Source organism: Pararge aegeria, chromosome 19 (assembly GCF_905163445.1).
Source record: "Pararge aegeria chromosome 19, ilParAegt1.1, whole genome shotgun sequence".
NCBI classification, from domain to species: Eukaryota; Metazoa; Arthropoda; class Insecta; order Lepidoptera; family Nymphalidae; genus Pararge; species Pararge aegeria.
Window position 1 is genome coordinate 10,042,499 of NC_053198.1, and position 22,873 is coordinate 10,065,371.

The following is a 22,873-nucleotide window of genomic DNA, read 5'->3' on the forward strand; positions in this document are numbered from 1 at the left end:
TGCGCTGTTTGGTGATGCATTTGCCTCTGTAATAAATACCTAAGGTTTTTACGATCTGGCTGGAATGATGTTTTTGTTAATGTTTTTAAAGTATTGTTAAATATATTTTGATGTGAAAGTTTTTAGTTTTATGATTTTTACTCCTTCGTGTTGTATAAATTAAGGTGTATTCTTTGAAATAACACCTAGTCTTAATTGTTTTCAGAAAAATTACAGTATAATCGAATTCCGTCTAGATGATGTCGCCGGAAAAAACTATTGTGTTAGTTAAAGATATTTCTGTATTACCTCGTTGGTCAAGTGGTTAGCATATTTTACTACAAATCATAAAACTACCTGGGTTCGATTCCCGAGACGGGCCAATAGTTGTTTGGTATAAGAGGTACAAGATTTTGTTTCGGGACTAAAATCGCGTCGCAATGTTTACTGTTTAGTATAGATAGCTGCGACATGCTTGGTATAATATGTCTATATAATTCTTTAAGTCACTAGACGACACGTGTACCGTTCACATTATAGGGATAAGTGTTCTAATAATAATAATAATAACTATATTACGACATTATACATCACCATCTAGCCCCAAAGTAAGCGTAGCTTGTATTATAGGTACTTAGATCGGTGATTAATATTTTTAGGAATATAATACACATAAATACTTATAATATACAGATAAACACCCAGATACTGAATAACATTAATTTTCATCACCCAAACATATTTCCAGTTGTGGGAATCGAACCCAAGGCCTTAGATGCAGAAAGCAGGGTCGCTGTCTACTGCGCAAACCGGCTGAGGTTTTGTTGCCTACTTTTCTTTTTTATAAATATGATGCTTCGTTTGATACAAAAGAAAACAAATAATAATTTGATTACTTACACTTATGTATATTCTCCAGTAATATGGTGCTCGTTAGCGAAGAAAACTGCTGGCTATAGCGTCAAACGAAAACGTCTCAGGCGCTCCTCAGGTAAGAAACCCTTGTATATAGTTTTATGCTTTGAGAACATTTTCTTTTTTCACAGAGCATATTTTTATTTCTTAAACATTTTCTTCATCCTAGCACTTAGGAGTTTACTTACTGCTTCGTATGTTTATTAATTGAACAGTATTAAACAAAATCATCATCTTCATATACTTCTACTCACTACTGGGCTCAGGTCTTCTCTCTCAATTACTAGGAGAGACGGTTATAGAGCTTCGACCAACACCATTTTCCAATGCGGGTTGGTGGGCTTTCACGATTATTATCAGATGATAATACTAACTGGAACCGAACCGCTGAACCTGCTATCCAAATCTCGGGGTTTGCGCGAATTTTATAACTTTGGGCTGATACTATGAAAAATTAACAGATAAATCAAATACTTAACAATTTTTGGCAATACTCAGGAATCGAACCCAGAACTTCGTGATTTGTAGTTGAAAATGCAAATCACAAGACTGAAGAGGAAGCAACAATTTTCTGCAGCATGTTTCAATTTCGCCTCATTGATCAATCACACAAGTGTCGGTAATTCTAGAGGAACTTTTTACACGACTGCCCCAAAAAGAAGGGTAATGCTACAGCTACCTATTTTTATAACTTAATTTATGTACGTGAGATTATTTAATCCATCATAGCTTCTAAATGCCTCTTAGATTTGGATTTATGGACTATCGTTAGAATCACAATGACATTGGATATATCTGCAAAAAAAAAATCGGCAGTCGTGTTTTTTTAGTTAATAACTTTTTTGATACTACGGTAAGGTACTCTTGTACGGATCAGAAAAAGACTGAAAACTCTATCAGGCGATTATACCGCGGCTTTACTTAGTTAGATAATTGGTCAGAAAGTTGTATCCAATGTGCAGTTGTAGTTCTGTTTACGACCAAAGTTTTATTTCCCAGACTCTCGTCCAGAATTGGTGTACACTTTCATTGAGCAAGCGGTGCAGCCAGGCGCGCAAGTTGCTTTAAAGTGTTCAGCGGTCGGGGAACCACCACCGCGGTTCCGATGGACCTTAGATGGACAGAACATACCAGCACATCACGGGTAAGTAGTAATAATAATAATATTTTCATTGGTATACTTATTTCATCAGCCACATAAATAGCCTATAAAAGTCCCGGCTGGACCAAGGGCCAATCCCAATGGGAACCCAAAATCACCACGCTGGGCAGACGTGTTGATGATCGCAGTTATATATAGTAGTAGTAGCATTCAGGACGCTGCTGCCTTTTCTCTATTCCATTTCCGTATTCACCTAAACACCAGCGAGCAGACAAGGGGGGATGACAACTATATTCGGAATGGCCATCGCCAGACGACACCTAATCCTTTAAGACCATAAATCTCTTAACGAAAGTAAACCAAACTGACAGATACTAATGAAGTTATGTCGTATTAACATCGTTCATCATCATCATCATCATATCAACCCATTACGGGCCCAATATCGGGCACGGGTGTCCTCCCACAATGAAAGTCCACCACGCCGGCCCAGTGCGGATTTGTGGACTTCACACACCTTTGAGAACATTATAGGGAACTCTCAGGCGTGCAGGCTCGCACCACTAGCACCTCGTTATTTGTGGAAAAATACAGTTTACTGAATAGACCTGCCATTTGCCAATGTAGGTTGATATTTGCGTATAACAGAATTGTGGTGCCAATTCTAATATCAACCTACACTGATAATAAATAATAGATACATTCAAAGAAATAAATATAAAAGTATGGAAAATTGCTTAGTAGACCATACGAAGCATATTTCGAATGAAGCTCTCGCTAACGAGAAAAGTTACAGATTGTTGCACTTTTAGTCTGGTCTCCCTAGAAATATTTGTGAAAATTAACTTAAGCTTATCCTATTTGACCTATGTGTGGGACATGTTACAATATTTTCATATTGAAGTTTTGTCTCTGTTGCTTTTTAATAATAACCTCTCATATTTTTTTGGTACTGCCAAAGAAATTCTTTTTTAGTACCTATTATTCTCTTTTGTCCACCAAATATATTCGTATATTTATACTCCGTCATTTTCATCGCCTTTTTAAAATCAAACCTTTTCCAAACTTCATTAAAAGGGCTTCATCACTTTTAAGTTTACTCGATATATTGAATAGTATGTACCTACTTCCATAACGTAAAAGAAAACGAATTCTATCGGAAATATAGACTCGAGTTAGGCTGCATGGGCTTTGACCTTTGCCTGCCACAGAAGATAAAAAAAACTTAAATAAGGTCATTCTGATTTCCGTATCCTTACTATCACAGAAAAAAAATCGATTTACCTTCTGTACTATACTAAGTAAATGTTATAAATGTGAAAATGTGTTTGTTGGTTGTCTGTTCGTTCTTTGATCCCGTAGAAATGGAGCCACGGATTAACGTGATTCTTCGCAGTTATAGCTTATGGGGCAGAGAATGTCAAAGGCTACTTTTTATCCAAAAAAATACAGGATTGCTATGGATAGCAACCCTGTATTTTTATTGTATAGACCGGAACTTTTAATGCTAAAATGACTGAACAGGTTTTCATGAAATTGTATTAGCGTATTAATTTATCTTAGGTATTGGAATAGTACGCAATTTAAAAATATAACTAAGGTATACCATTAGAAATGAAATATTGTTTGTTTATTTGTTTTTCTTTCACGCTGCAAATTTGTTTCACCATGTTAGCAGGTAAGCAGTGATAAAGAATACGCGAATAACAAACGCGGCTGAAATAGCGGTCATCTAGAAATTATATTAATAAATGTTTTTTCTTAGGGCAATAATTACGGAAGGACGAGAAACAGGTCCTTCAGGCATCGGCCCCAGCAGCAAGTACATCCTGTCGACGCTTTCACTGAATAGCGCAAGGGTAGAGCACGGTGGCCGATATGAATGTCGTGCAACTAACTCCCACGGGTCCGTCGCGCATGCCGCCCGTCTTAATGTCTACGGTAGTATTATTTAAATAATTCATTCTTTTGCTCTTTTATTAAGAATTTTCTAATGACAATGAATCTCATATGAAGAGAAAAATTATATACAAATTCTCCTTCCTTTCGCTTGTTATATATGGTTATATTAGACTTGTGGCTTGTAGCTTCAAAAAATTTTTGGACCTAAGGAATTCGGTTCTAAAGTTTCTACTTTGCATGGGTATTGATTTTGCAATGTTAGCAGCCGTAAAGTAAATGAAGAACAATTCTTCGATTTATTAAATTATATAGATTAAGTATATAGAATTCTCCAAAATTCATATTCATATTTACAAATAAAATTAAAATAAAATATTTTAAAGTATAGCACATTCTGAAAAAATATGATTATTATTTGTTAATGCCGCAGAAAGATAGTCTTACTTTGTTATTAAAAACTTATACTAATATCAATCTCTTGGCAAATGAAAGAATAATACGTTTATTCCTTGCAACTTACTGTTTCTTACGTTTCAATTCTCATAGCAAAAGTTGAAGAAGAGGAATGCCACAAATTTCAATTTCGATGGACAAATTAATATTATAGAGCAAATCACGGCGACCTTTGGCAATTATGCAAATACAATTAAAAACGTGTTACTGTTACGCAAAAGTAATGGCGCGAATATACGAATACATTTAAAACAAATCGAATATAAGTTTTCATTTTAAGTCTTAATTATGTCAAAAATTCAATTTCAAATTATCGAGTAGGTAAATAAATTGTTAATTAGTAATTAATTTGCAGGTCCCCCATACATACGATCAATGAATCCAGTAAAAGCAGTAGCCGGGACTGACGTCACTATTTGGTGCCCCTACTATGGTTTTCCAATCGAGTGAGTATTTTATCGAAGTCAACATTTTAATTGAAAACTTTAACGTTTCTACGAGCTGAAAATTGAAAAAGGTTTTATTCCATTATCACAATAAATCAGAGTATGATTTATTTATCACTCTCGTGTCACATTCAGCGATTGCAATATTGATGGTTTTATATGGTCTTAAATCACGTATCTTTTATATTATTTGGTAATAAAGCTGATCGCACACGATCAAGGCATTATCAAGTTATGAAATTACACTTCGGAGCTACAACCTACCTACGTCAATCTCTCAAATTATTTTAGCTAGATCATCGATATAAAATTACGAATTTACGCTACATTTCTTTTGTTATCATTTCTATTATCTTTTATCAATTTTACTAAGGTAATGGATCAAATCAAATTCCCAAGCACAAACGCTTGAGAGTTTATACGCCATATTTGTTTTATACTAAAACAGCGTACTTAACTAGATTTAATCACATTTGTTTTACAAATAATTTAAGAACAATAATTTGTTTAACAGAGTATACTCATGGTGAATAGGCGAGTTTATAAAAAAGGGTTCATGTATCTTTTATTATTACAAGAGAAATAATATATTTGTAATTTATTATCTCAGTGATATCTCTATTCAATAAACTGAATTGTCATATCACTGAAACAATTAAAAAAAAAACCATTTTCTCCATTTTCAATGTTTGAACTTTAACTGTAATGTTAAAGTTTGTTTCCAAAGTTTTTTTAATGTTACTAAAACAACGAAGATCGGACTCGCTATAATGAAATAAGTATAGGTACCTAATTAGTTTAGAATACTGGCGAGAGTAGCGCGGAGCAAATCTCCCTGCACAGCCTTTGTTGTTATTTTTTTAATAACCACTCATAAAATCTTTTGTTTCATTATTTTGAAGCCACGTTTGAAGTTTTTTATTACTCCACTAGATTTATTCACTTTATGATATAACCCTTAGTTCACTGAGGGTTATATCATAAAGTGAATCTTTGAGGATTTAATATTTTGCGACGTATAAATAATGGAAAACATAATACATGCACAATCTATATAATATAGATTGTCACGAGAGTAATATTTTTGTTAATAAAGCTCAGTGAAATGGGAAGGCGGTGCCGGCAACGATCCGCGTTATCAACAGAGTGAAGGGCACCTTACGATCAACAACGTAGACCGTACACGCGATAGAGGCGGATGGATCTGTTCCGTGCTCACGCCTGGAGGTGAACTCGCTAGGAGAGAGGTAAGAGATAAGAGTAGCAAAGTAACGCATCTTACTGAATTTAACGGGCGGGTGATACTACGCGTTAGTTATCTAAATAATGAGATTTGTTTAAAACCTCATAAAACTACAGAGCGCAGCTGGTAAAAAAAATGCGTGCGTGTAACCTTTACGCGCGATTGAAGTAAAACTTTTATTATTATTTATTAATGAAAGAGTAAAATGTCATTTCATTTAATATTCTCTATTTGATTTATATATTTAATTTTAAATTCATTATTCGGTATTAAATTCATTCATTATTTCAATTTCACATTTTGAAAATATTTTCATTTGTTAAATAGAATAATTGAGAATAGGATGTTCATTCATTCTATAATATCTTGTCATTGGATATTATAGAATGTCGCAACCGTCAGAATTTTTTAAATAATTTATTTATTACGAAAGTAATAAATAAAAGTATGTACGGCAATTATTCTTACGAAGAACAAAACAGCCATAACGTCCTGCAATAGTCCTGCAGGACCCGCATCTCATATTTCTTCGTCAATGCAGTTCTGTCTAGTGCGGTTCAGCCTTTACAAGTACAATGTATATGATATATTGACCAGGTAAGCCTATCAAGGGATAAATGTAGCGGAATATTCGCACGCGGAATTTTTCAATTTAAATCCCCAGCCTAACATCTATATAACTTGCTGTTGCCCGCGACTTCGTCCGTGCTTGTTTTGTTAGTAAAGCATCCCGTAAGAACAGTTTATTTGAGAGATATGTGGTATTCAATTTAGGTTTCAGTATTTGTACAGATATTTTTTAGTTACCTACGTATTTTTGTAAAAAGAAAAACGGCGTAGTTTTAAAAAAGAACTTTTTCAATGAAGTGTATCTTATAACTTCTATATTAAATATCTGCTTGGAGAAAATTCAAATGTATTTTGCGGTTAAATAAATACCCTTGACGACAATACTATTTATTTGTATAAGAATTAGTACTGCACTACAAATGTGTGTGATAAAAAACATTCGAATCGGACATTTAACTAAAAAGTTATCGCGAGTTTCAATATTTAACCTGCACTTAATTGTAAAGGTTATTTTTGAAAAATTTACCAAAAAAAATCTTTCCTCTTTATAATACAAGTATAGACTAGCGCTTTACCGCGGCTTCGATCGCGTACTTTTACCCCTTTACTTAAGGTATTCACATGTGGTATTGAAATTCACACCAATATCCACTAAAGTAATCTTTAAAAAAAATGTATCTTGCACTCTATAGGTAGACTCTAAATTGCGGTCAACAATTTTACGGTAGAAATGGGTATCTCAATTAGATTAACGCAAAATTATGGAGAGTAAAAGAAAAATAAATTATTTTATGCCACACATTTCAGCACCATACAATCATTAAATAATAACCGTGCAATTTCACTACCTAAGCATTAAACACAAATAAACACAGAATCTACTAAATGTTCAAGCTCAGCTTTGCACCATGCACAAACCACTAATTTTCAGCTTGCACTGTTGCTTGCACCTCAGTCCAGGTGACGCTACGTAAATAATTTTGAATTATTTATTATATTGCTGTTTTAGATAGGTACCTGTTACAATCAACGACAAATAACGAACATCCTATCTATCCATAAACAGTGAACACGGCTAATCAACTCTAGGTTAAAATCGAAGTGGAGTCGCCCCTGTATTCACGCCTAGTATCATGTTTCCACCCGACGTACTGTACTCGGTTGACCGCGCGCATCTGACTTCACCGTGACATCGGGCGGTATACCTATTCACATTCTTAATTTTTAGTCCAGTCTGTTTAACTTAGCTTACATTTTTATTTAATACTCATAATCATATGGATACCTAAACTTATATAAAAAAAAATTGTGAGCCGTCACGAGACGCCTGGCAGATGTGAAACATAACATTACATACAAAATTCTTAATAACAGGTAGAAAAGTACAGATTATGACAGGAACTAAATATGACATGATAAAAAAATACAATTTTAAAAAATACAATTTTTTAAACAGGATTAACAAAACCATTTATAACATACCCATTTCAATTTTACGCACACAAAAACATACTTATACTTAAAACATACTACACACACACACACACACACACGTAGTCACGTTCACACAAATACACAAACGCCCACAAAAACAAAAATATGCACAAGGGACGTAATAGGATACCATTGTCTAAAATGTTATTATTTTGAAATTGTTGACTTTTATTTCCGAATTATAATTCTTATTATCAATTTGTGTAGAGGTACGAGTTTGACATTTTAAAATTAAACTGTGGTAAACGATAGAAATGAGCCTCTGGTCTTATAGGTACCGCGTAAAAAATAAGCGTTTTTTTTGTCACGGGAAACATGCACTATTCGGAAAATTATAATGCCGCATTAGAAATCTCTCCAGGCGAGATCAACATGTTTATGTTCAACTTGTACCCGTACTCTGTGTTTTTAAAAATATCATATTTGTGTACGCTATAAATAGTTCAAACAAACAAACAGTTTGATATAAATAATAAACACCGCGTAATAATATCAGGTACAAATCAACGTGGTGTCGCCTCCGGTGCTGTCACCTATAGTGTTTCCACCTGGCCTGCGCTCGGGTGACCGCGCGCAACTCACCTGCACCGTGACATCAGGCGACATGCCTGTATACTTTTCATGGCTCAAGGATCAGCTGCCAATTTCAAGCGTGCTTCAGGTACCTATATACATTTATACAACACAAGCGTACCCAGCCCGCTTCGCCGGGCTAGATTTTGCTTTATTTTATTTAAACAATAAACTTACATCATTAAATTTTTAATTTAAGTCTCATAATATATTAAATAATTTATTCCTCTCCGTATTCATTCTCTTCTATTCTCTTCTCGAGCGGATGAAGATCATTATCTACACCCATGTACACCCAACAATAGAATATCATCATAGTAAATAAAAGCTGTATTTGACAGTTTGACAGTTCAAAAATAGGAGTGCTCCGATCGTCACCAAACTTTACAGGATTACTCGCCAGGTCAATCCGAAGATTCTCTGAAAGTTTCATTGAAATCGGTCTAGCCGTTTCGGAGCCTATACGGAACATACCCACACACTTTCTCTTTTATATATATAGATAGATGTTAATGCACTTATATCGTGATTTTTTTAGTAACTGAAGCTCATAGTAGATTTGGACGCTTATACAAGTAGGATCACTTTATTATGTTTCAAAAGCTTTTTTTTCTCAGTAAAGGCTTGAGGAAACAAGTTAAAAATTACAAGATTCCGTGGTTCCATAAACGTCCCACTTATTGTCTGCCATCAAAACTTAAAGGCCTTGTTAACAAACTTGGCATAATGTCGGAATATTATGTGCGTACACAGAATTCAGAACGAACTCTGCATTCTGTGATTATGTAGCGTTGTTTCTCGCACTGGCATTTCAAATGAGCTGTCAGGTGTAGCGTGAAACTGAAAGTGTAACACTGCTAAACTGATGGGTTGCGTTCAGTTTTTGCAATAAGGTCCAGAATGTTATTTCTGGAGAATATCCAAGTTTAGCACAAAGGTGGAACTAAGCTCGATAAAAGTAAAACCCACCGAGTGTGGGCCAAAATGAATCGTTATATGAAAGTTAGTGACGGTCTGCAGCATTCAAACCTTGTAGCTTTTCAATATTTAAATTATATTTAGTTAAGTTATACCTTCCGAAGATTATTATTCTGTGATTATACCATAGTTTAAATACCTAGTACTAGTGTAGTAGTACTACCTACTGGTCTTACGTGCGCTATACATATACGTGTTTATATAGAGCAATATCCATGCTGTTTCTGGTAAACTTACGGTCCAGAGAATAGAATCGGTTGACCCGGATTGTAATTGGCATGCGATGAGCCAGATTGCTATTAGAACAAAGGGCAGGTTTGATTTGAGTTTCCGTCTCGCGTATTATATTAGAAATTCCAATTTCTTCGTTAATTTAGTCGGTGTATAAACCGTCAAGCATGGACCTCTCAGTTATAGGTTCTATGCTATGAAGGATGCGAGCTGTGCACTATGAAAACCGTATATTTTCTACGCGCGAATTACACCTAGTTACAGTGCAGGCACGAGGCATCCCGCTTCGCAGAGGTTCTTATAAAATATGTTTTTCAATTCAATTTCAAATTCAAAATTCACAGTATATTTATATAATGTGACCAATAGTATAGTTTGCTTATATTTATATATATATAATATGCGTTCAGCGTGCGATAATGTTTTCAGGCAACACATGTAAGCTTGTTATTTATTGCAATCTTTTTGTAGACAAATTAAACCAAACTTTTAAATTTAACTGTCGCTAGCTTTGAAAAACATGGGACTCTCTGCCTTTCAACACCTATTTAATCCCATTAGAGGTAGATTTTATACTAAAAAGTAAACACAGACCAAGTACTTAATTTGGTTTGAATCATTTTTATAAAATTAAAATGCATATAAAAATTTTCGGAACCGAGAGGATTTGAACCTGCGACTCTCTGGCAATCGCGGCCTGAGCGCTTTATCCAAATAAGTTACGGCTCTCCTACCGTCGATGCCGAAATTAGTATATGCCTTTCACATCAGTCTTATAGCGAATCATATTTTGCGATGTAATGACGGCAACAACGGGAATCATCTGTTCTACTACCGCCATTTATCAACCCGTTTGCCCAGCGTAGTGATTATGGAGTAAACCTCCCATTGAGATACTCCTTTAGTCCAGCATTGGAATAATATACACTCTAAAAAAAGAAAGCCAACTAAGAGAGATTTTCTCTTAGTTGACGTTATATAAATTATAACAATTATGATAATAAACAAAAAAACAAAAGCTGATTAGTTATAGCAGCAAGTTCATTATAGATTGAGCTAACAATGTAGGTATGTTCATTGATTCTAACAAATAAATACGTTGTTTCTATTATTATTTACTTCTTTGTATGATTAGATCATTTTTAATTATTTAGCTTAAACAAGTACGTAAATTGAATCAGTTAAGAATATGCCTTAGTTAAGTAACAATAATAGGAGCAATACAGTTGCCCAGTCCATTGAATTATGATAAACAATCATTATCATCTTATTTGATGTATCTATGTTCTTGTTAGGCTCGTATGGAATCAAGATGCTTGATCACAACAATCACTATCTTGTTAGGAATAACCAATTTTTTTTTAGAGTGTAGGTTGTTGATAATGATGATGGGGAATCATATAACGTTTAGGTGGACGAGCGTGGCGCGGAGTTCTACAGTATGCTTCTGTTCAAAAGCCTGAGTGCAGCACACAGTGGCACGTATACGTGTGTTGTTACAAATACGGCCGGGAAAGCCAACATGTCTGCCGAGTTGGCCATTAAAGGTACATATTGTGTTTTGTTCTACAAACATGATTAATTAGATAGTATATACAATTGCTTGTGTATTTTTTCCAGTCTAATAAAAAATAATGTTTGTTTGCATGTTTTTCTTGCAAAAACCTATAAACGATGCGTATGTACTGAGCTTAAAAAATCGTTTATATGAAGTCATGATGACTTTTAATTTTTAAATCTAAATTAATTAAAACGAAACTATTTTATATATTCAATATATAATTTTAATTAATTCGATGATTACTTAATAATTTTCAAATTTCCATTATTTCTTATATTTCAACAGTTCAATTTAAGCTTTTAACAAATCTAACCTTATGGCATTTCTTCAGTTCAAGTGCGACTAGTGCATTCGCTACAAAAATTTCGCAACCAAATGCTGTTCTAAAAAAAATGTATATTCATTTGAATACTTGTACGACTTTTGCAATTTAGTTCCGCCATATTGGCAAATGGAGCCATCTGACGCAGCAGTTCTACTAAACGGATCGCTTACCGTGAGCTGCGAAGCCCGAGGTCATCCAACTCCCACTATTTATTGGACAAAATTTACTGGTAAGATTTTCACCTAGTTCTAACAATAACAATCCTGAATTACCTGAAGCTTTCTATAAATACCCGATATATTTCTTATTTTATAACATAGATCTAGATTTTAAGGATAGCGTATAGTTAATACGCTTTAACATAATCTATTTAAAATTTTAAACTCTTAATCAAAGACGATTTTTTGAACTTTTTCGTCGCAATATATACCTGTTTGTACGTGATAAAGCTACCTTTAACTTTGCACTATTGATAAATCTATGAAGACAATTTCATCATATCAACCCATTACTGAATCCTACAATAAGAAGGGTTTAGGCCGTAGCCCACCAGGCTGGCCCAGTGCGAATTTGTGTACCTTCTCCACACCCCTTTGCGAACATTATAGAGAACTCTCAGGCATGCAAGTTTCCTCACAGTGTTTTCTTTTACCGTTGAAGCAAGTGATATTTTAATTGCTTAAAACGCACATTACGGGTTTATTATTGTAAGTTGCCATTTCCATTCATAAGGTAGTACAGAGACGTCGCTGGGAGGAGTATCTGATCCGGTCGTGTTCAGTAATGGATCGTTGAGGCTAGAATCGGCCCGCGCGGAGCACTCTGGCAAATATCGCTGTAGAGCCGAGAACGGCGTAGCGCCCGCCCTCTCTAAAACGCTTACAATACACGTTAATGGTGAGTATTGTATACTGCTGCCTTAGTACATGATTTGCTGGCTCGCAATCGAGGAGTCGTTATCGAGTATGGAAATACTCGAATATCGGAGTAAAACGGATCTTATTTTCATTATGTTGAAGCGCTAATTTATCTGCAATAATTTAGATCGGGCTTATGACAGGCCGTTCTAAAAATAAAAATCAGAAACAGCATTTGCAACTCTAAAGTTACCGCACATTAGGTTCATTTTACTTTGACAAAACTTTAATATTTTAAAACTACTTCTCGATTGCGGGCGAGCGAATTTTGTACTAAGGCTACTGCACTTACTGTAAAGCTTTCGACACAGTAAACGCGGAACGGTAACGATACGGATAACAGGCATTGTCTCGCAATTTACAATCATCATTATTATAAACTACCTATTACCGACCCACTACAGGGAAGTCTAGGGTAATAGGGTAGGGTCTACCACGCTGGTTAAGTATGGATTGGTAAACATGACACGCTTTTGAGCACATTATGAAAAGCTCTAAGGAAGGAAGTATGCAGATTTACTCACGATGTTTTCGATCACCGTTGTAACAAGATTTATTAATAATTATTGTATAAAACGCACAAATACACTTATTCATACATAAATTTTAAAAAATACCCGAATAAAAAAAAAAAAACTAATAAGTCCAAGGAATAGCTTTCAAATGTTTTCCAGGCTGCTCTCAGAAACATTCAGATATTGAGCTATTTAGAAGAAAAAAATCTTTTCCGACACAAAAAAGATTGGTGTTAATATTGTACCATTCGTTAGTACTCTTTCGATGGATTAACGAACCTTTTCATATCGTAATCAGCTAATCGGCTTAGGAAGAAATAGCAAACACTAATTATTTTTCGAATATAGCTAATTATGATGCCATTATTATTATTAAACATTATCCCCAATGGATTCAACCAGCCCTTTCATGGGATAAATAAATATAATAAATAAATATACTACGACAATACACACATCGCCATCTAGCCTAAATACTTATAATATACATATAAACACCCAGACGCTGAAAAACATTCATGTTCATCACACAAACATTTTCCAGTTGTGGGAATCGAACCCACGGCCTTGGACTCAGAAAGCAGGGTCGCTGCCCACTGCGCCAATCGGCCGTCAAAAGGGATAAGCCTAGTAAAAAGCTTGTAACCAAACTGCTTTCCAAAATGAAACCTAAACTACTTTTATATGATGATCCAACGTACCTAGTTTAGTGTGCTGGAGGCTTAAGAATTCGTAACCCCTTTTCATATACACTGCGCTCGCCTTAATGTTTAAATGGAAACTTAATAGCGCGCCTATTTGAGACACTTACTCGTGCACTTGTCGACATTCTGAAGCACTTTCGCCGAGCTTTTGTTTAAGTGTAATAAAAATCATATTTGTAATTAAATCCCTCATTTACGATCCTCAAAGTTATTATTTACCCATACTTAAGTTCACTTTATGTCCTCTTATGTGTCATCCTTTTAGTAATTTTCCGAACATTTATTTTGGAGTACTTTATTACACACAATATAAATGGAGGATGAAAAGTGGAGTCGATCCGTAAGTGTGTACATTAGAAAGAAGTGAAACTTCTTTGATTTAGTTCCATTATTTTGTAGTCTGCTCTGTTACAGTTAGGGAGCCTTATAGTAATTAACGACCAGCGGATTCATTGCAACGTTATAAAGCCGACGTCTAAGCATCCATCATAGTACAAGCTAGAGCCATTGTGTTCCATGTTGCCTGTAATCAAAGAATCGGAACTTACTTGAACAACATTAATTAACTATTTCCGCAAGTAGAAGGTTTTATTTAAATTCTCTATCATTTATTGATTTTCATTTTTTTTTAAATTCTTAACAGTGCTTAAAAAAAACTATTAGAAATTTATAATTGATCCAACAACCAAACGAAAGCTTCTTATTTAAATTATTATTATCTATATTTTACACTGTACTGTACTGTAGCTTAATTAGTTATCGATATATGAACGATTTTTTTTTTCTCTAAAATATATGTTAGTTTTATGTTATTCTATAATATACTGATTTTCATATATTTTTTAATTCTTAACAATGCTTGAAAAATAAAAACACTATTAAAAATTTAATAGAAAAAACATCCACCCTCCGCTTGCAGGGCTTTGAATGCCCAAGCAACCGGCGGTCAAGGCTCCAGATTGAGGAACCTGTTTTATTATCTACCTTTTACACTGTGTATATTAATTAGTTATCGATATATATGTATGTTTTTTTTTTCTAAAATATATGTTAGTTTTATGTTATTATTATTATAGTTGTGGGGTTGTTTAGTTAGTTTACTAGTATTCATTTTTTTGCTGTATTTTTTCATTTTTGTTTTTTTTTCGATTGTTTTTTGTTACAGTTATGAGTTTAAGTAAACTTTAGGTTAGTTTTTTATTAAATTAAAATATTAAAATGTCAGTGGATGGCTACGCATTTCCGTGGTGTCACCTGGTACAAGGTGTCAACTGAAAATCAACGCTGTATGCTCCCACTGGCGCATGCAGCACAATGCTGATATTGGGCCACACATAACATATGTGGTGTTTTTAATATTGTAATGTGTGGCGCAATTTGAAAAATAAAGTTTTATTTCTTTCTTTCTTCTTGATTACAGTAAAGCACAAAGAAATATACTAACATATTTTATTTTTATTTATTTATTTATTTGTGAACAATATTTTATTTTTATTTATTTATTTATTTGTGAACAATACTTAACCACTAACGAATGAAACTTACACATAGCATACTTTAATTTATATAAATTTCATTATGACAGAACCAGCAAGATTTGAAACACCGTCAGTAAATGTAACAGCGAAGCTCGGGGACACGATGAGACTAGTGTGCGTTGCTAGAGGAGACAACCCTTTGTCCATGTCCTGGAGCCACTCTGGAAGGGCACTGCCTAATTCTGACTACAGGTAATACAACAAGATAAAGATACTTTATTAATTTACTGCGTTGCTAAATTTTTTTGCTAAAATCTTACATCGATGACACGACCATATTATAAAAATAGCTGTTTTCCGCATTCTTCGTCCGCGTTAATTACGGTTTTTTACAAATCCCATCGAAATCGTTTGTTTCCATCCTTCCTACTCTATGACAAATATCAAGTCGATTAGTTGCTTAATTAGGCCTCAATTTGTTTTTTTTTTTTTTTTTTTTTAAAGTATATAGACAAGTGCTTGACTGCAATCACACCTGATGGTAAATGATGATGCAGCCTAAGATGAAGCGCGCTTGCCTAGAAGATGCCTATTCACTCTTGATTTGAAGGTACCCAGATTATAGGTATCAGGGAAGACGGAAGATGGGAGGGCATTCCAGGCCTTTGCGGTGCGGATCAGAAAGGAAGAAGCAAAACGCTTCGTACGTGTTGATGGTATTTCAACCACGTTTGTTTGTTTATTTGTCCTTACTTTACACAGATAAACAAATAAACAAACACATTTTCGCATTTACAATATTAGTAAGAATATGAAATTTAAAGTATCTATTGTTTATTTAAAAAAATATGTGTAACATATAACTAATATAGATAAATTCTTATTATTGAATTAAAGAGCTGATCGAACGAATTTGCTATTCGAATATAATACTACTACTACGAGTATAATACACACACCGCCATCTAGTCTCAAAGTAAGCGTTGCTTGTTTTATGGGCACTAAGATGACTGATTAATATTTTTATGAATAATATACATAAATACTTATAACATACCGATAAACACCCAGAAACGGCCTTGGATTCCGAAAGCAGGATCGCTGCCCACTGCGCCAATCGGCTGTCAATTTATTCGTTATCATGAATTTTCGAAATAGTTATCTGTTTAAATATAATTTGTTTGCCACGCAATTTCAGCAATAACAAGTAGGCAATAGATACATTAAAATCAGAACCCAAGTCACAGAATAGTAGTTTTTGTGTTTGCGTTTTTTTTTTAAATAAGACTGAAAGCACAATGCCGTAACTATATAACACTGTAAAGAATGACATAATCTCGATGTAAGCTTGTGTAAAACACTTTTTATGAGTGGATATAGTTAATGAATACGTTATTCAGCTAAATATTGGCATCAGGTATAATCGGTGGATACAAAGTTACCCGATATTTGTAGTAAAAGCTGACTTAATTGTTTAATTTCAATATTTATATGTCAATTAACAAAGTATTTGTTTCAATTGTTGAGAACTAACTTTGATAAGGTTTTAAAACAAAATCGTTTGCGATTGATATTTCACTGCGTTTCCGTTAAAAAAAAAATACCAAAGGTGAAAAAATTAAAATGTTGAATTATTTGCGTACAATCTAAGATAAGAAGAGCTGTGAAAAGATTCAATGTAACGTAAAAATCAATACGACAATCTTTGTCCTCAGGATGAGCATATCAGAAACGCGTAGCGCCGAGGGTCTACGAAGCGAATTGGTGATTGAGCGAGCAGATAGGCGCGACTCGGGGGTTTATCGATGTCAAGCCTCCAACCCTTACGGGAGGTCGGACCATTTTGTGCATTTAGGAGTACAAGGTGAGTGTATAAACGGTAATAGTATTTTTTCTGCCTTTTCTGTACGCTTGATAACGATGTTTTCTTATGGATACTCAATTAAGATATTTCTTTAATATAGGACGTGTTGAATTAGAGAAGGAGAGGAAGCAAATAGTTCATAAGTAATGACATGCATTAGCGCTCACTTTATACATACATAAAATCACTGCCTACCCTAAAAATACCAGTGCAGATGCAGGATTTTCCATTTTCGGCCATCTTAATGTTTAATTAATCTGATCAAAACCTTGTGCAAAAAACTAATGTCCACCGTCTCATCGCATAATCCAAATGAGGCGATTAACGTATTCGTACTAGCCTAATTAAAAATCTTAGCCGGATAGACAAGCTGTCCAGCATCAAATCTCATAACCCAAATAGACTCGCCGTAGTCGGCGAGTCTATATATATACGCAATAGCCTAATTAAAAACGTTAATGCTCATTCCTTGCAAAAGTATCCACCCACTGCTCCCGCTAGAGATTATCGTTTAGTACAACTTATAAGGATAAGATCCGGTTGATACATATATCCTACAGTTTAAATTAATTGCCTCACGAAGCCTCTACATGTTGGATTCGTATCCCTACGCAAGCTTCATAGGACCGGATTTTAGGTGATTTGTCCGAGTACAAACATTATTTTTATCTGACACACATAGATTTTTAATTAATAGAAGCATCACTGTTTAATATTTAATTCATCGTCATCATCATATCAACCCAATTTCGGCCCACTACAGGGCACAGGTCTCCTACCACAATAAATAAATAAATAAATAATAATAATAAATAAATATACTATGACAATACACACATCGCCATCGATGACTGATGAATACTTTTTTATAAATAATACACATAAATACTTAGATATACATATAAACACCCAGCCACTGAAAAACATAAATGCTCATCACACAAACATTTAACAGTAGTGGGAATCGAACCCACGGTCATGGACTCAGAAAGCAGGGTCGCTGCCCACTGCTCCAGTCAGCCGTCAATGAGAGCCCAGTGCGGATCGATAGTCTCCACGCACTTTGAGAACTTTATCATGAACTCTGTCATGCGGTTTCCTTAACCGTTGAAGCAAGTGTTATTTTAATTTTGAACTCGCCCCCCGAAAGTGAAGTCGAAGTCCTACCCACTCTGCTATCACCGCTTTTAGTTCTTAATTAATCAGACCAAACACACAGAATTCATAAACTCCAGTTCCTGGGCTTCTTGAGTAGTGGAAAATTCTGAGTGCAAAAAAGTGCCCTCGTAATGCTCATGTAAACAGCGCGAGCGTGAAAGTGCTTCTAACTTGTTTACTATGCAAACCTCTCAAATAAAGTTCCAGGCTTCCAACTTTTAAATTATTTATGGACTTGCTCACTTATCTTTGTAATGACTATGTTAATTTAAAAGTAGCTGTCACTTTCCTGCTTAGTTATTTATACAATCTATTTGTATCCTTCTATAAAATTAACTTCTGAAAACTCTTTCTGCCTATGAGTGAACATTTGGGGGGGCATTTAATGTGCTTTCTATTTAATGGCACCCGTAAAATTAAAGTACGCATTTAACTTATAAAAAATACTTTAACAGAACCACCGGAACCACCAGCTAACTTTCGGGTAGTAGACACAACGTCACGATCCATCCGTTTGCAATGGAGGAGACCCTACGATGGAAACTCTCCCGTACTGGGCTACGTGGTACAATACCGAAGACATGACTCCGCGAACCCTGATGCTTGGAGAGACGCTGATACTCACAACGTGTCAGTATCAGCTCACAGTATGAATTCATATCCCGAGTAAGTCACTAAATTTATTTACTTCTTAAAGAATCTATTAAAGCTCTGTCAGCTCTATCAGTATGAGATCCTCTCAAAACTAAAAGAGTGTCCTTAAACTACGCGTTAAAATAGGTATTTAGCATACAGATAATTGTATCAAATAAACCTGTATCACAAGCATCTTTGCCGTCATTCTTTTCGTTCATTAAAATCTTAGGGCCTAAGAGTTATTGTGTATTTTAAAACTACATCAAGCATTTTAGTAATGACCAACATCCACTGCGTATCTGTTCGTCTGTTTTAAGCTATTATTTTTATTTTCATTTTCTGTAGGAATGAAGATGCCACAATAACAGGTCTAGAACCAGCTACAGCGTACCTTGTACGCGCTCGAACCGTGACAGCCCAATTTGCATCAGCACATACTCGAGCTCTTCTTGCCTTGACATTACACGAACCGCCAGCCCGGACTCCGATCAGTTTACAGGCTTCTGCTCCTAGACCTTCTACTATTGTATTGCTCTGGCAGGTAGGTATTTTAAAACTAATATAATATTGAACAAAATGCTAAGCTAAATTATTGATATCCATGAAAGCTAAATAGACCTTAATATAAAAAATATATGAACTTTAACGTTAAAGTAACCCAGAAAACCTTAAGTTAGCAAACGAAGAGAATTGGTTATAATATGCAGCAACTTCAACTTGTTTTCTTGGCAGACAAAAAGTTCCGAACCAATTGTAAATTTAATTCAGCAGATGACGTTAAGCTTTAAAAGTGCGTAAAAGTAGTTTTGAAGTTTCGAACTAAAGACTTGTTGTACCTTTTTCTTCGAGAGGTTCTTTCTGCTACGTTTTTGTTATTTTGCATTTTGCATTTTTGCCACCCATCACAATGTTTTTTTTTTTTTTTTAAACTAAGGTCAGAGAAATTCGCTTCGTCTCTTATTTTCAGTTAAAGTTAAATATCTTTAATAGGCTCCTCCAACATCGGCGTGGAATGGTGAATTGCTAGGATACACGGTATGGTGGTGGCCTTCCGCTGATGGTTCCTTATCAGGTGGCGCCAGCGTTGGTATGGAATTCGCAACTGTTAGAGGGCACGTCACTAAATATACTATTGAAGGTCTTGAACATTACACGAGGTTAGTAATCATTATTTATAATAAACTCATCTATTCGGTGTACGTCTTCCATAACAAAATTGCTCATAAACCAGCTACTTTCACAAATAGACAGATGAAACTACCCATTAACAAGAAAGCTCGTTTTATGATGTTCACCATAAACGTAGGCTTCATTAACTAGCAATACAGATAAATTTATAAAACCAGTTTTTATTGATGGTTAATCCAATAATAATTATATAATGTAATTTGAGGCAATCTCATTCTATAAAGTATCTCATGATCAGAGTTGTGAACTATTGCAGGTACTCAGTGAGCGTACGAGCATTTAACAGTGCAGGCGCTGGTCCCGCTACAGCACCTGTTAATACTCTTACACAAGAAAATGGTAAGTCATAATTATTAAAAGAAATTTTTAGTTAACATAGATGTAATAATTATAGCCATCAAATATTACGGCTGAGAATTCATTTCTTTAATCGGTTTTGTGCTAACGAATCGAATTTTTGTTTGTTGTATCTAATTTTTTTGGCGTTACCCTGCTGTCGTCGATTTTTTATCGATTTATTTACTTATTTCTGTTAGCTGTCTGCCTGTTTCTGTATTTTGAATAGGTATCGTTTGATTTATTTTGCTTCTCGTTATAACATTTTAACGGGATATTACAATGTTTTCTTTTATTAGTGCCATCCGAAGGTCCTCGTGCAGTGAGATGCCGAGCTGTATCTCCTCAGAGTTTAAAAGTGGAATGGTCTCCACCACCAGCGCATGCGCATCACGGAGCACTGCTTGGATATAAGTTGCTATACCGACCGGAACATAGTGAGTAGAATACGGTAAAATTCTGTTCTACGCTCTTCAATTGTTAGTTATATATGAAGTTGAAATTCAGTTTTTACTTGCAGTAATGGAGAACTCGGCAACGACTTATTTCAGCAATTCATTAGTGTGTTTCGTTTACGCGCGTCTTCCACGCTACTTTTACCCGTTCCCATCAATAAAATCGCATTGTTTCGAATTAGCATAGCATCTTTGCAAACGCGTGCCAAACTCGTTACTCAAAAAATCCATTGCTTCCATTACCGATTTTCAAAATTATTCAATAATTGCAAAAAACTCGCGTGACTGAGATTGATAAAGATTTCTTAAATCCTTTACCTGTAATAACAAAATTTTGTTTCTGTTAAATACTCTAAAAATAGATATTCTTGTTAATATTATAAAATGAAAACAATCCTAGCTGAGTGAAGGTAGTTGTTTGTCGGCAGCGACAGACTGGCTGGAGTGGGAGGTCCGAGGTGTTGGTGGTTCAAGCGTAGGTGCAGGGGCCGAAGTCAAGCGAGTAGCTGGAGTGGAAACACTTCTTCTAGCTTTAAGGCCGCATATGAACTACACAGTGCAGGCTCTAGCGTACACAGCCGCTGGTGATGGTGTGCCAGCCCATCCTATACATTGCACTACGCAACAGGACGGTAAGTCCATTTGAGTGACAGAACTTCACTGTAATATTTCTGGAAATAGTACCACTGGAAGGTTTTTTTTTAAATGTACTTGTCTTACAGCTCCGGGGCCTCCAGCTGCGGTCAAAGTTATAGCAACGTCGGTAACATCTCTGGCCGTCAGTTGGTTACCACCATCTCGATCTAATGGCCCTATTTTATATTACACCGTTTTTTACCGAGAACTCGGCAGGTATTTATATATCTCTTAGTCTTCATCTTTCTAATTCAGTACAAAATTAAATAATATACGTTTACTGTAGGTTTTTCGCATATCGCGACGTTGTACGTTCAAAATTATGAGTGTTTTGTAGGGATAGACCACCTCAAACAACAACAGTTCAAGCAGAAGACGGTGAAACATCCATTGGTCTTGGAGGATTTACTGAATTGCGGTCTTTATCTGAAAGTGCTACTTATGAAGCTTGGGTTGCAGCACATTCTGCGGCCGGGGAAGGAGAACCTTCTGCACCACAACCAGCTACAACTACGTCTAGAGGTAGATCTAAAACCAAAATGAGAAGTAAAATTAATATTCAGACATGTACATATTTTGAATGTTGTTGCTTAGGATAATCGAACGCGAACTACATCTAAAGTGCTCAATTCAACAAAATGTTGGCATCAATGTGAACTTGCTGCCCTGCGACGTTATTTTTTATGAAAAATATTTTGAGAAAAGAAGTGAAGTAGCAATATTTATAATATATATATTTAAAGATCCAATAAGCCGTTATGCTAACCAAGAAAAGTTTAGGTTCCGTGATAAGAAATTAGAAGCAGTGAACCTTGGATATTTATTATCCTGATAAAGGTGACAATGACTGTACCTATTGTACTCCTTAGCGGCAGTCAGACTGCTCTCATTCGGCGTATGGGCGCGAGTACAATGCGGTCATTCACTGCGACTGGCCTGCGTCTGTCGTGGGGAACCTGCTCCTCGAACCCGATGGCATCATGGAGATAGACCAATCACACATGATCCAAGGACGTATGTGACTCCTCATGGACACCTAGTTATTCATGGTATGTTTATATTCTTATGGTACGTGTTATAACTTATACGCGTATTTTATTTATTTTTTTGATATACAATCGATACACCGTATTGTCATCATCGATATTAAGCTATAATTTTTAGTCCAACTACAGGTTTCATTGAAGGTATATAAGGTTAGGTATATTGGAAAT

General features: G+C 35.1%; 1 protein-coding gene across 1 annotated transcript in view; it reads left to right on the forward strand.

Annotated features, from left to right (window-relative positions):
* Positions 1-22,873, forward strand: part of LOC120632076 (Down syndrome cell adhesion molecule-like protein Dscam2) — a 52,611-nt gene that overhangs the window by 15,125 nt on the left and 14,613 nt on the right. The window contains exons 3-22 of the mRNA XM_039901852.1: positions 899-970; positions 1,894-2,038; positions 3,762-3,937; positions 4,707-4,797; positions 5,894-6,044; positions 8,601-8,765; positions 11,298-11,433; positions 11,882-12,001; positions 12,505-12,669; positions 15,494-15,638; positions 17,102-17,250; positions 18,864-19,074; positions 19,390-19,585; positions 20,035-20,201; positions 20,489-20,571; positions 20,868-21,005; positions 21,452-21,655; positions 21,746-21,875; positions 21,997-22,181; positions 22,529-22,708. Coding sequence (XP_039757786.1) covers positions 4,727-4,797; positions 5,894-6,044; positions 8,601-8,765; positions 11,298-11,433; positions 11,882-12,001; positions 12,505-12,669; positions 15,494-15,638; positions 17,102-17,250; positions 18,864-19,074; positions 19,390-19,585; positions 20,035-20,201; positions 20,489-20,571; positions 20,868-21,005; positions 21,452-21,655; positions 21,746-21,875; positions 21,997-22,181; positions 22,529-22,708 — 2,596 coding nt within the window. The 5' untranslated portion in view covers positions 899-970; positions 1,894-2,038; positions 3,762-3,937; positions 4,707-4,726. The remainder of the gene's footprint in view (positions 1-898; positions 971-1,893; positions 2,039-3,761; positions 3,938-4,706; positions 4,798-5,893; positions 6,045-8,600; positions 8,766-11,297; positions 11,434-11,881; positions 12,002-12,504; positions 12,670-15,493; positions 15,639-17,101; positions 17,251-18,863; positions 19,075-19,389; positions 19,586-20,034; positions 20,202-20,488; positions 20,572-20,867; positions 21,006-21,451; positions 21,656-21,745; positions 21,876-21,996; positions 22,182-22,528; positions 22,709-22,873) is intronic.